Below are 14221 nucleotides of genomic sequence, written 5' to 3' on the forward strand. Positions count from 1 at the left end.
ACACACACACACACACACACACACACACACACACACACACAGACACACACACACACACACACACACAGACACAGACACACAGACACACACACACACACACACACAGACACACACACACACACACACACACACACACACACACACACACACACACACACACACACACACACACAGGGTCTATGGGGGGTCATTGGTGCCTGCCGCACTGAAACAGCAGATTGTCACATCGACTGAAGGTCGTCACCGCCAGAAACCATCCAGAGTGATTAGTTGATTAATTGATTAGTCAGCTGACAGAAAATTAATCAGCAGCCATGTTGATAACTGAACTTTTTTTATTATCTCTCTCTCTCTTTCTGACACTAATAACCTCCCATACAGAAACACACAAACTGAAATGAAGAAGTCGTGTTAGTGCACCAACGAGAGCAGAACCCTGTTAATGAACCCGGAGGAGGAAGAGGAGGAGGAGGAAGATGTTAGGGACAAACAAACACGGAGGAAGCAGCAACATACTATTCTCGCTCCTCCAGTCCGCTGAAACGCTTCTTCAGTCTTCAGGATGGAAACAGAAAGAAAATCAAAAGCTGCAGAGAGAGAGCCGACAGCGAGCAGGAACAGGAAGTAACGTCCATTAAACATGTCGTCCTCCCGTCTGCGGCCAATCAAACCTTTGGGTGTAAAAATGTCGAGCTGTGGCGCCGCGTTTCTCCGTTTTCTAATCATCTTATTAAATGTTACAACAACAACAACAACAACAACATTAAATAAAACAAGCTCATTACTGCCCCCTGAGGTTCCTGTTGAGGTCACTCTGATAACATTTTATTTTGTCGGGGTCTAACAGGAAGTGACCCCACCCCCATGTTGACATTGCTCTGATGATGCGTTTCCTGTTTACCTGTCGGCGTCAGTGACCAGCGCCAGGCGTCCGTAGTCCCACGCAACTTTCCGCAGAATGGAAAAGACGAAGAGCAGCACCTGAAGAAGAAGAGGACAGAGGAGGACTTCCTGTTAGACGTCTCATCAGGTCAAAGGTCACCGACACAAACACACAGTATGTGGGTCGATCAATCACGCTGCAGTATTGATTTTTCCATACACAATGCACCCTGTTCCCTTAGACAGCAGAGCTGTTGTATGTTTGTGTGCTGCACTGAGCGCGTGCAGTGGCGACTCACCAGGAAGCACATGAAGTCGAGGGCGAGCACGGTGGGCACTCCTCCGAACGGCAGCCCCTGCAGCACCGTGCTGCGGATGCGTGCGGAGTAGCAGTAGTCTTTGGACTCGCTGTGGGCGGAGCAGTTGTCCTGACCGCTGCACGCCTGGCCGCCGGCGCCGAATATCGCCATGGTAACGATCAGCGCTCTGAGCATGCTCACTGCCTCATCCTTGCAGAGTACCTGAGGGTGGAAACGGTAAAATAACATTAAAGTGGTGACCTTTGACCTTTCACTCAGCAGACATGTGATTTATTAATCCAATTCAGACAGAACCCGTTAGCGCTGCAGCTAACCAATACGATCAATATGATCAATCTGATCATATTCTTGATTAATCGATTAGTTAAATGTCTCGACCTGAAGATTCTCCGTTTAAGGTCCGAGAGGAAATCAGAGAATGTGGACAGAACCATCAATCCATTATCAAAATAGTTGGTGATTAATTTAAACTAATCGATTGATCGCCTATGGCTGCAGCTCTAAGCCAGAGGCTCGTATCAGGGGCCATTGGGTTCGGGGCAGAGAATCAGAGCTCAAGTAGACCTGCAACCGAGTGCTAAGCTAATAATAATAATAATAATAATAATCAGGTAACTTTACCGGCTCCACCCAGTGAACAACCTGTAAAACCTAAACTATAAAACACTTACAATATAAACTTCCTATTCATGTTTCAATCAGACCAGTCCGTATGGAGAGAGCTTGTCAGAATATTATTATATTATCAATATGTTCAATATATTGCAACTGCACTCGGGGCAGAGAGTCCATCCAATGAGATCACAGAGAACATGAATGCTGCCTTCAGGGACACCTTTACACCGTGGTTATTATATACATTATATATTTCAACATGAATTAACAGTATCTGTAGTGTCTACAGCTCCGATCAATACAACTCAACTTTATTGATACAGCAGCTTTCATACAAACACGCAGCCCCGAGTGCTTCCCACCGCAAACACTCAACAACAACAACAACATGTGAAAGAGTGACACATGTAAAGAGGAAGAAAAGAGTGAGACTGCAGTGCACCCTGGGAATGTTTCTGGGTCTTTACAAGGCCACGCCTGACAGCTGACTACATTTCCCAGCATGCCTGAGCAGCAGCAGCTGTGACCTACTGATCCCGTTGCTACGGTAACCCTGACTACAACTCCTGACCTAGTTCTTACGCCTCGCTGGCCGCTTGTCACAACGCCACAGTGACAGCGCTCTGACTGATGATGTCACTTCTTACATCCCATGGCTCCGCCTCCAAACGCAGCCGACTGAGAACAAAGACGACCTGCGTTCATATTCATATTACTGTATCTGGGGATAATGATGCTCTCAGTTCTGGAACTACAGTTCCCACGATGCTTTGGGGGATTAGACAGGAGGTGTAACGTTGAGTGATGGTACGAATCTTTAGATAAATCAGATATCGGTGGAGCTGCAGAGGTCAACAGAGAGTCTGTAGCCATAGAGTCTGTTCACATTAACAGTTATCACTCTGAGGAAGAGGAGCGACATCTACCACCAACTTCCTGTCCCCTTCACCTTCTTCAAATGTCCAAAATCAGGGAACTGGGAGTTACTGCAGGTTCTAAAAGATTACCGCTGCTGTTGATGGGCCTGTACTCTCTGTGATACTGAGGTTTAACCACCAACACCATCCAGATGTTCTGGTTTCACTCGCTGCTGCTGCTGTACTCGTTGTCCACATTGAACAGATAGTTCCCGTCCCACATCCTGGGTTAGGGTCCCTCAATGATCTCCAGCAGAGGAGCTGTGTGAGGTTAGAGGGTCGAGACTGAAACCAGCTGCTAGAATCCCAAAGCAGGAACCAAATGTTGGACCAGAACATCTAAAGAGGGACAAAGAGGACTCTTTAAACCAGCATTAGGTTTTGTGTGTGCAGTGATGGTCTGATCTGGAATACCCCCCCCTCCTCTCTGTTGTCATGGTGCAGCAGCAGAATGACTCATCTGAGCCTCAGAGCTGCAGACACACTGCAACACCGAAACCCAGCACAGTCCCCATCAGTCCACATAGACCTCCTGCTCCAGACCTCCATCCCCGTCAGACCACGCCACATCCTGAGACCTGTCCCACAAACCTTATTATAGCCCTGACCCCTATTATCATTATTAGCTTAGCCCTGGCTGGAAAGAACTGTTAGCCTCAATACATTAGCCTCCACTAGCCCCTGTTAGCTTAGCTCTGGTGTAATGCTGCTCACACCAAACACCAATAAAACTGTTCCTGCGGGTGGATTACGTACAGAAAACAAGCATTTTAAAAGTTCAACATCCTTCCAACCATCTTATCCCGACCCAGCTTTAATGTTTATTACAGTCGGACAGTCGGACCCCACCGGCACATCCTTCTGCTCAATACAAGAAAATAAGACAATATTTAAGAAAAGCAACAAAAACCAAACTCCATTCAGAAAACAAGCATTTTAAGGTTGTCTGCTCGTCGTCTAACAGACACATCGACAGAGTCTGAATTCTTTTTACAAATCTCCATCATGGTGTCGTTATTTCAACATCATTTTATGGAAATAAAATTACAGTAAAATCTGATTATTTTGGGCTCAAACTGCCACAAACAGTGAGACAGACTAAAGGGACAATATTTGCCTCATGTTACGGGGTTAGATGGGAACACATCATAAGACCCCCACTAGCCCCTGATAGACTGCCATCAGGAAAATGCCATATAATATTAATATTAATAATTATTATTATTATTGAGTGTGGAGCACTTTGGACTCTCTGCTGGGACGTTTGAGCTCACATTAACACCACTGTGTTTGAAGACAGAAATATGTGTTTGTATCAGGAAGAACCTTCGTCCAGCTGCTAAAAAAAGCTCAAGAAAACGTGTGCTGGCGGTGAGCTGACGTCTGTAGCCCGAAGATACCAGTGTAACGAGAGATTAGGGTTTGGACATTTTCCGGTGAGAACGTACTGAAGATCCCTGTTAATAGTCTGCCTCCATCAGTGAACAGATCCAGGGTCACTCTGAACGTGGTGTAACTGAAGGTCTTATCAGCCGCCTACATGTGTCTGAACTCACGTCTGTCTGTAGCTTACGCAGTCACCAAGTCATGTGATTGGATGGTTTTGGGTGACGTCATCCTGCACAATCCGTCCTCACATATATTAGAGCTGCACGGTCGTGGTGTGTAACTCACAAGAAGCTGCAGTTGGTCTGATACGAAGGTAAAATGTGACAAACAGCTTTATGATGAAGTTCTGCAGAGCTGCCTACAAATCATCTGCAGATTGAAGACCTCAACTAATGAAACAGCATCAGGACTTAAACTGATCCTGGATCATATCGCAACTGTAACACCTGTCAGAATAATCAGAAAGTCTCTCCCACATTGTTCTGCTGAAGGTTCCCACTCTCTCTCCCACTCAGGACAGCACGTATATAGTATATAGATATAGATATATAGTATATATACTATATAGATATAGATATAGTATATAGTATTTAGATATAGTTGAGCAGCAGGTTCAACATTTCCCTGCAGTTTTAATGCAGCTGCTGAGACCAACAGTCCAGTTTCAAACAGAACCCACATCCAGGTTTATGTCGGCCGTGTTTCCAGGATTCAGTAAGAAAGACCCTCATTGAACCCGACGGATCAGTATCACATCAGAAAAATGTTTAACAAGGTATTTTCTTGTTATGATTATTAACTTTTGATCCTGTTATGACCTAAAAGGTTTCACATTATAACAATAAAGTTATTGTTGTACCATGATAAAATACAGCAAACCTTTACGTGATAACGTAGTTCTGATCCGTTTGTCTGGCACATATTCATACTTTTCTTTGAATCTGTTATTTTGTTCGGCTTTATTGCAGAAAATATCACTTTATGCATTTTTATTTGATCCATTGAGGTCAAAAATCCCCTTTACAGGAGAGCAGCAGGTCTCTGTCACACCTGGTTAATGACCACGCCCACGTTGCATTAGACACTGCTGGACAAAACTTGCATTGGACGAAGCCGTGGTACTGCACCGCACAGCTGCTGCCCCGAAACAGCCTCCAACAGTCTGCCACTGCGCCTGAATGTCTGATGTGTGTTCAAATGTGTTCAAATCGACTGGCTCCTTTAAACGGCTTTATAACGGCTGAAACTCATATTGGCTGGAGCCAGATCAGCAGGACCAGCTCCACCACGCTGGCTGCTGTTGCCCCAAGAGGAGAGGAAGAGAGTCGGACAGGAGCCAGTGAACACAACCGCAGAGTCAGACGCAGACTTACAACCTCCTCAGTCCTTTATTCCCTGCAGTCAAACTGTCCTCCGTCAGCATCAGATGCTGCATTCAGTCCCAGTCTGGACCTGCTGTTCACTGGGAGCTCCCAGTCCGACAGAGTCCACTAATGGATCCACTACAGCTGCTGGACTGGGGGGACGTAGCAGACAGCGCTATTAGCTACAGCGACAGGTCCCTAACTGCCTGTTCTTACACGATATACAAACAGCTGCTTCCTGTTTCATGGAGACAATAAAAACAGAATTGTGGAACCAGAAAATGACGTTTAAAATTAGTCTTTTATTCTTAGAAACTGTTTATGCCGGTTAAGTCGATCTTAAAAATGATGTTGCAGAACTCTCACTGTTGCTATCTCCAGAAGCTAAAAACCCACACTGTTATTTAAAGCATCCTGTAACATAAACGTCTGAGCGAGTTCTGATGGTTTAAAATGTGGACTGAAACATTCAGCAGTCAGTGAAGGCAGCACGACGTTAGAGTCCACTCTCAAGTGTCGGATTTCAGAGCTTTGACCACAGACACTTTTAACAGGGACGTATGGAGCCCGCCGTAACCATTACCTGCCACTTACAGCCCATACCAACAGAACTGATCAAGTGGATGAACTGCTTTTACACAGCTGATGTAATAAAGGCTGAGAGCATAAATACATTATTATTATCAACCAATAATCAATAATAATAATTTAATTATCAGGATAATCTGTAATTGACCAGCTCCAATAATTATAGTCCATCCACAATTTAATCAAAGTCAGTTTTTAGATTTTACATGAAAATTGTCTGAAAATCACATGTTTAATTTATTGAGTCAGTAATACAGTGGGTACAGAAAGTATTCAGACCCCTTTAAATTTTTCATTCTTTGTTTCATTGCAGCCATTTGCTAAAATCAAAAAAGTTAATTTTATTTCTCATTAATGTACACTCAGCACCCCATCTTGACAGAAAAAAACAGAAATGTAGACATTTTTGCAAATTTATTAAAGAAGAAAAACTGAAATATCACATGGTCATAAGTATTCAGACCCTTTGCTCAGTATTGAGTAGAAGCACCCTTTTGAGCTACTACAGCCATGAGTCTTCTTGGGAATGATGCAACAAGTTTTTCACACCTGGATTTGGGGGTCCTCTGCCATTCTTCCTTGCAGATCCTCTCCAGTTCTGTCAGGTTGGATGGTGAACGTTGGTGGACAGCCATTTTCAGATCTCTCCAGAGATGCTCAATTGGGTTTAGGTCAGGGCTCTGGCTGGGCCAGTCAAGAATGGTCACAGAGTTGTTCCGAAGCCACTCCTTTGTTATTTTAGCTGTGTGCTTAGGGTTATTGTCTTGTTGGAAGGTGAACCTTCGGCCCAGTCTGAGGTCCTGAGCACTCTGGAAGAGGTTTTCTTCCAGGATATCTCTGTACTTGGCCGCATTCATCTTTCCTTCAATTGCAACCAGTCGTCCTGTCCCTGCAGCTGAAAAACATCCCCATAGCCTGATGCTGCCACCACCATGTTTCACTGTGAGCTGTAAGGTCTTATATAGACAGGTGTGTGCCTTTCCTAATCAAGTCCAATCAGTTTAATTAAACACAGCTAGACTCTGAATACTTATGACCATGTGATATTTCAGTTTTTCTTTTTTAATTTGCAAAAATTTCTACATTTCTGTTTTTTTTCTGTCAAGATGGGGTGCTGAGTGTACATTAATGAGAAATAAAATGAACTTTTTGGATTTTAGCAAATGGCTGCAATGAAACAAAGAGTGAAAATTTTAAAGGGGTCTGAATACTTTCCGTACCCACTGTAAACTAACTACTATGTTCTGGTTATGTGCTGAATAATCAGGTAAACTCACATAAACATCAGACTTTTAACTTGAATTTAAGAAATAAACTGAAGTAAAACAGAAGTATCAGTAAGGTATTCAGTTAGCGTTAGCTGAGGTTAGCTAGCTGTCAGTAGATGTGTGTGTCTGTAGGTGTGGAGGTGGTTTCTGTAGACCAGAATGAAGTCAGACTGCACCAACTTAAACAGGCTCAATGATCAGAGGTTTCATAGGCAGAAGATATCAACTGCAATACCAACGGGGCAAATGGAATAACTGCCCCGGGGCATCAAGGGGGTTACCCACTGGCCCCCAGACTGCTGGGCCACAAAACCTCAGGTTGTTCTGAGAGAGACGCAAAACAACCACAAAGAGACACAACTACGATATTTATGTGTTTTTCTGGTGATCCTGCAGTTTAAAGTCGGACCTCAGTTTTAGTTCGTGTTCGATGTTGTTCGTTGGTGTTCGATGGTGTTTGATGGTGTTCGTTGATGTTTGTTGGTGTTTGATGGTGTTCGTTGATGTTTGTTGGTGTTCGATGGTGTTTGATGGTGTTTGATGGTGTTCGTTGATGTTTGTTGGTGTTCGATGGTGTTTGATGGTGTTCGTTGATGTTTGTTGGTGTTTGATGGTGTTCGTTGAGGTTTGTTGGTGTTTGATGGTGTTCGTTGAGGTTTGTTGGTGTTCGATGTTTGTTGGTGTTCGGTGGTGTTTGATGGTGTTTGATGGTGTTCGTTGATGTTTGTTGGTGTTTGTTGATGTTTGTTGGTGTTTGTTGATGTTTGTTGGTGTTTGATGGTGTTCGTTGATGTTTGTTGGTGTTCGATGTTTGTTGGTGTTCGATGTTTGTTGGTGTTCGTTGTTTGTTGGTGTTCGTTGTTTGTTGGTGTTCGTTGATGTTTGTTGGTGTTCGTTGGTGTTCGTTGATGTTTGTTGGTGTTCGTTGATGTTTGTTGGTGTTCGATGGTGTTTGATGGTGTTCGTTGATGTTTGTTGGTGTTTGATGGTGTTCGTTGAGGTTTGTTGGTGTTTGATGGTGTTCGTTGAGGTTTGTTGGTGTTCGATGTTTGTTGGTGTTCGATGGTGTTTGATGGTGTTCGTTGATGTTTGTTGGTGTTTGATGGTGTTCGTTGATGTTTGTTGGTGTTCGATGGTGTTTGATGGTGTTCGTTGATGTTTGTTGGTGTTCGATGGTGTTTGATGGTGTTTGATGGTGTTCGTTGATGTTTGTTGGTGTTTGATGGTGTTCGTTGATGTTTGTTGGTGTTTGATGGTGTTCGTTGATGTTTGTTGGTGTTCGATGGTGTTTGATGGTGTTTGATGGTGTTCGTTGATGTTTGTTGGTGTTCGATGGTGTTTGATGGTGTTTGATGGTGTTCGTTGATGTTTGTTGGTGTTTGATGGTGTTCGTTGAGGTTTGTTGGTGTTTGATGGTGTTCGTTGAGGTTTGTTGGTGTTCGATGTTTGTTGGTGTTCGATGGTGTTTGATGGTGTTTGTTGATGTTTGTTGGTGTTTGATGGTGTTCGTTGATGTTTGTTGGTGTTCGATGTTTGTTGGTGTTCGTTGATGTTTGTTGGTGTTCGTTGATGTTTGTTGGTGTTCGTTGATGTTTGTTGGTGTTCGTTGATGTTTGTTGGTGTTCGTTGATGTTTGTTGGTGTTCGATGGTGTTCGTTGATGTTTGATGGTGTTCGTTGATGTTTGATGGTGTTCCTTGATGTTTGTTGGTGTTCGATGGTGTTCCTTGATGTTTGTTGGTGTTCGATGGTGTTCCTTGATGTTTGTTGGTGTTCGATGTTGTTTGTTGGTGTTCGATGGTGTTGGCTGATGTTTGTTGGTGTTCGATGGTGTTGGTTGATGTTCGATGGTGTTGGTTGATGTTAGTTGGTGTTTGATGGTGTTCAATGGTGTTCGTTGATGTTTGTGGTGTTTGATGTTTGTTGGTGTTCGATGTTGTTTGTTGGTGTTCGATGGTGTTGGTTGATGTTAGTTGGTGTTTGATGGTGTTTGTTGGTGTTCGATGGTGTTGGTTGATGTTAGTTGGTGTTTGATGGTGTTCGTTGATGTTTGTGGTGTTTGATGTTTGTTCGTGTTTGTTGATATTTGTTGGTGTTCGATATTGTTCATGGTGCTCGTTGATGTTCGATTTTGTTTGTTGGTGTTCGTTGTTGTTTGTTGGCGTTCGATGTTGTTTGTTGGCGTTTGTTGGCGTTTGTTGGCGTTCGATGTTGTTTGTTGGCGTTCGATGTTGTTTGTTGGCGTTCGATGTTGTTTGTTGGCATTCGATGTTGTTTGTTGGCGTTTGTTGGTGTTCGATGTTGTTTGTTGGCGTTCGATGTTGTTTGTTGGCGTTTGTTGGTGTTCGATGGTGTTTGTTGGCATTCGATGTTGTTTGTTGGCGTTTGTTGGTGTTCGATGTTGTTTGTTGGCGTCCGATGTTGTTTGTTGGCGTTTGTTGGTGTTCGATGGTGCTTGTTGGTGTTCGATGTTGTTTGTTGGCGTCCGATGTTGTTTGTTGGCGTTTGTTGGTGTTCGATGGTGCTTGTTGGTGTTCGATGTTGTTTGTTGGCGTTTGTTGGTGTTCGATGGTGTTTGTTGGTGTTCGATGTTGTTCGATGGTGTTTGTTGGTGTTCGATGTTGTTTGTTGTCGTTCGATGGTGTTTGTTGGTGTTCGATGTTGTTTGTTGGCGTTTGTTGGTGTTCGATGTTGTTTGTTGGCGTTTGTTGGTGTTTGAATGATGTCTGTTTAGAGTCTGCTTCACATTAAAATAATCAAAGTGGAAAGTTTCTCTGAGCTCACTGAACATCTGATTTTAAGGGGCAGGGCCTACAAGCATGACTGATGACATCACTAATAGTCTGATGTAGGACAGAGGTTATCAATATGTTTTCTCAGGAGCCCCTTTCTATCACCAGTAAACTGACTATGTGCCCTGTATATTTCACATTGATCAATAACAGCAGAGACCAGCTGATAAACTGAACAACAAACTCAGTAACTGAAGGACGTTTGTGTGAAACCAGAATGTTTTAGTTTTAATGAATTATAATAAACTTTCGCTGTATTTGATAGGACAGCTGAGGAAACGGGGAGAGACAGAGGGACTGATGCAGGTCGGATTCAAACCTGTGACCTCTGCAGTGAGGACTGATCGATATTCACAGGATATAATCAAACTGGTTTTACACAGACCCGTTCACTGTTTGGACAGTCTATCAGCTGTTATTGATACGGATCAATAGAATATGAAATATACACTGAACTGAGTTGTTTCAGTGAACTTTAATGTGCAGTATTTTAATTATTGATGATTCATTTCCAGTTTGTTCTACTGACTCATTTTATATCTTTACAGAAAGGTACGAGCCACTGTAATAATAATATTCTTCAGTTCATTAATCATCACAGGAACAAGTACACATCCATTTTAATTAACAGAAAACAAGGTGGCTATTGTAACATCTTAATTACAGCAGGAACAATTAAATGAGCCACAGATAATTAATTGGCTACCACTTAATTAATTAACTGTAAATTATTTTGATCAGCTGTTGACAGGTAATATAAAAATCTGCTTCAGTGGAAGAAAACTGTGGAAATTTAACATTAATGTTTATAAAAAGAAGTTTAAGTGACTTCAGATAAATTCTGTGAACACATTTGAAAACATATAAAATAAACTTAAATTGTTTAAAGGTGAAAAGTTGTGCTAATTTATGTGGTTTTATATAAAAGAGCTCATTAAACACTGATGCCTCATTTTAACTATTAGTTTTATTAGGATTACTTTAAAAATGTGAATTTAAGTTAATAAAAACATTCTTGATTAAATTAATTTACTATTTTTAAATAAACTAAAACCAGATAAGTTCCAACTTTATTAACTCAACTGTAAGAATAGTTTATATCAATACTTTAATTAATATTTGTATAGAACATGTTCATCCAGACGTATAATTAGGACTTATTATTATTGTTATTGTTATTGTTATAATCAGACTTTATATAGAAGTATTGATCTCTGGGAGCAGCGGCCCTGCAGCACCTGCAGTCCGGCCCTCAGTGAGCCATCCTCGGCCACAAACAGCTGAAAACCCCGGAGCTGAGCGCGGAGGAAGGTTGTGTGGAAGAGCTGCAGGAGGAATAAAGCTCCTGGTGTTAAACAGCCGCTCAGTCAGAGGGGCAATCACATTATATCTGCAGACAGACAGACGGACAGCTCGGTGTGTCCTCTGCGCACACATTATATAATATAACCCCCCCCCCCCCCACCCCCCCCACCAGCACCACCACACCGGAGGATGATGGATGCTCTCCGGCTGCAAACAGCGAGCAGGAGCCGCTGACAGGCCGCCGGTGGAGGCTGCAGCAGCGGCCTGTCAGCGGCTAATCAACCCGCTGAGGAGATCACACAAAGCCGTCTTATGATAAACCACAGAATAAAGCCCGTAATAAAATAAACCCAATTAGAATAAAGCCTGTACCTGACCATCCGAAGCTGCTCCTCCTGCTCCTCCTGCTCCTCCTCCTCCTCCTCCTCCGCCGCTAAATCAACGAATTTCACCGCAGAAAAACGAGCCGTTAAATCCTCACCAATCCTCCGCCGGCCCGGCTGCGTGCTGCCGCAGCGCCGCCATCCCGCAACAACACAATAAAAATGGCTGATTTACGACCCCGAGGATTTTAAACAGCAGCGCCGCAGAGGAGCGTCCGTCCGCCGGCCGCTGAGTCCCGCTGAGTCCCGCTGAGTCCCGCTGCTTGCTGCTCCTCCGCCGGGTGTCAAAATGGAGGCGGTCTCTCCGGGACAGAAGCAGAGCGGAGCCGCTGCTGGAGGACGAGAGGAAGAAGACGCTCCGTCAGAGCTGCTACTGCGGCTGCGCACATCAGCCGACAGGGGGCGCCAAACCGGGACCTTCACAATAAAAGTCCTTCTGCTGTTTTATTTTGTATTTGTTTGTTTGTTTTTCAACATTTTTGTGTGGAGTATTAACAGAAATGTTTTGTATAAGTATAACAACATTATAATGGTGAAATATTCTATAAATGTAATAATAAGTACAGAAATCAGAATAAAATATATGATAGATAATATTCTAATAAAATATTCAAAAAAGGACCAAAAGTCAGTTCTCTATTTTATTTTATTTATTTTAATTTATACATTTTTCACCAGTTTGTATTTACAGAAATTATTTTTAAAAATGACAACATTAACATTAAAACTGAATAAGAATTATATTATAGTGATAAAATATTCTACAAACACAATAATAAGAATATAAATATACAGGATCTGCTCTGTGATCCACATTCAGCAGGACGAAGACTAAAGCCTCCTCCAGGGGGCGCTGGAGAGCTGGACTAGAGTCCAAATTCTCCTCCTTTCTCCTCCTCCTTCCTCTTCCTCTTCCTCCTCCTCAGAGTGATGACTGAATGAAAGCTGTATCTGTGTCCGTTGTTTATTCACTTTATGACCTTATTTGTGCCTTTGGGTTTAAAACTGGGTTTATTATTATTATTATTATTTATTACAGAAATCCAACATGGAGCCTCATTTAGGGCCCTTTACCTCTGTATCGGGGCAGGTAGGTGCTGCTCAGACTGGGGACAATAAACTGAATCCATTCTGACATTGCGGGAGATTAGTGGCCGGCGCTGGATGACGTCATTCAGCCTTCACGCTAACGTTGTGGATAGAAAAGTACTTTTAAAGACACAAAAGAGTATAACTAATGTCCAATGTATTAATCACATAAACAACCTCACAATGTTTCCACTTCCTGTATTTTAAAATGGATTCAGCGTCCTCAATAACCTCCTTTATTGTCCCAATCAGCCAATCAGCTGCTGAGATATCGTCCATACAGCTGATTATTAATACTAACGGTCCAACATATGCAGCTTAGCATCAGTCAGTGTAACAGCTGGAGACCCAGACTGAACAGTTCTGGTTCCTGTTGTTGAGTTTAATGCCGATCAGATATCAATTAACATAATAAAGAACTGTTGTTAATCAATGACGTATCAATAAAACTGTTGATAGCATTAATAAAGTCAGCAGTGACTAAAATGTCACCAAACTAACCAAAGTGCTGGTGCTGCAGGGATCTGGACCCATGCGCGCAGATGGCACTAGGACCGGGGGGGATATGACCCCCCCAGATTCATAGTGGCCCCCCACTGTCCCTACATAAGGCGACAAACATCTCCGGTAAAACGGAGGATTAGTGTTCCGTTAGTTAAACTAATTTACATTGCAGCGCATTGAGAGCCCGGTGTTTGTGTGCTGCAACTAATGGTGCGTTCCAGTTGTGCACGAATGTCGGAATTTCCGAGCTCCAAGTCAGAATTTTAATCAGAACCCCCCCTGTGAAGTCGGATCTCCAACTCAGAAAGTCGGATTAATCTCACCAGCCAGACATAGAATTCATGCTATCTGCTACTCCAGTAAACAGTAGTTACATGTTTTGTTGTACGTTTGTGAGGCTGGGAAGCGATGGGAGTACTCAACTGTGGGGTTACGTTGTTCCGAGCTCCAAGTTCCGACTTTCAGTGTAACTTGAACACACCATAAGGCACGACTGTCACTCCCCAGGGTCCTAAAGAGGAACTGGTAGCTGCGCCCCTGCCTGTCGCGGTGATCAGACAGAGCGGGTGATTTCAATTCAATGAAGAAACAAAAAACGATTTTTCACTGTAAGTAGGCTATCATACACCTGTTGTCTGTTGACCTTCCAGATGTGGCAGCTTATCGTTTTGTAATGTTGAGTAGCTAGTCTGACATTAATAAACAGCATTTACCTGAAGGAGACTAAATGTAAAATAAAAGTCTTTTTAGGCCGTAGGTGAATAGCTTTAATGTTTTTTAATTTTATGTATAATGTTATTTTAACT

At 42.9% G+C, this 14221-nt stretch overlaps 1 protein-coding gene across 50 annotated transcripts in view; it reads right to left on the bottom strand.

The window, feature by feature from the left end:
• Nucleotides 1-12211, bottom strand: part of LOC127353621 (CSC1-like protein 2) — a 25153-nt gene extending 12942 nt beyond the window's left edge. For 41 of the 50 annotated variants that reach the window (XM_051383014.1, XM_051383012.1, XM_051383013.1 and 38 more), the window contains exons 1-4: nucleotides 11812-12210; nucleotides 1182-1403; nucleotides 902-981; nucleotides 517-555 (exon numbers count right to left, since the gene is read on the bottom strand). In XM_051383014.1, the coding sequence (XP_051238974.1) occupies nucleotides 517-555; nucleotides 902-981; nucleotides 1182-1376 (314 nt within the window). In that variant the 5' untranslated portion in view covers nucleotides 1377-1403; nucleotides 11812-12210. Of the gene's footprint in view, nucleotides 1-516; nucleotides 556-901; nucleotides 982-1181; nucleotides 1404-11811 lie in introns of all 50 variants that reach the window. The other 9 variants (XM_051383017.1, XM_051382968.1, XM_051382969.1 and 6 more) reach the window with 2 other exon arrangements.
• Between the last annotated feature and the right edge of the window lie 2010 nt (nucleotides 12212-14221).

The sequence above is a fragment of the Dicentrarchus labrax genome, unplaced genomic scaffold (genome assembly GCF_905237075.1).
Source record: "Dicentrarchus labrax unplaced genomic scaffold, dlabrax2021, whole genome shotgun sequence".
Lineage (NCBI taxonomy): Eukaryota > Metazoa > Chordata > Actinopteri > Moronidae > Dicentrarchus > Dicentrarchus labrax.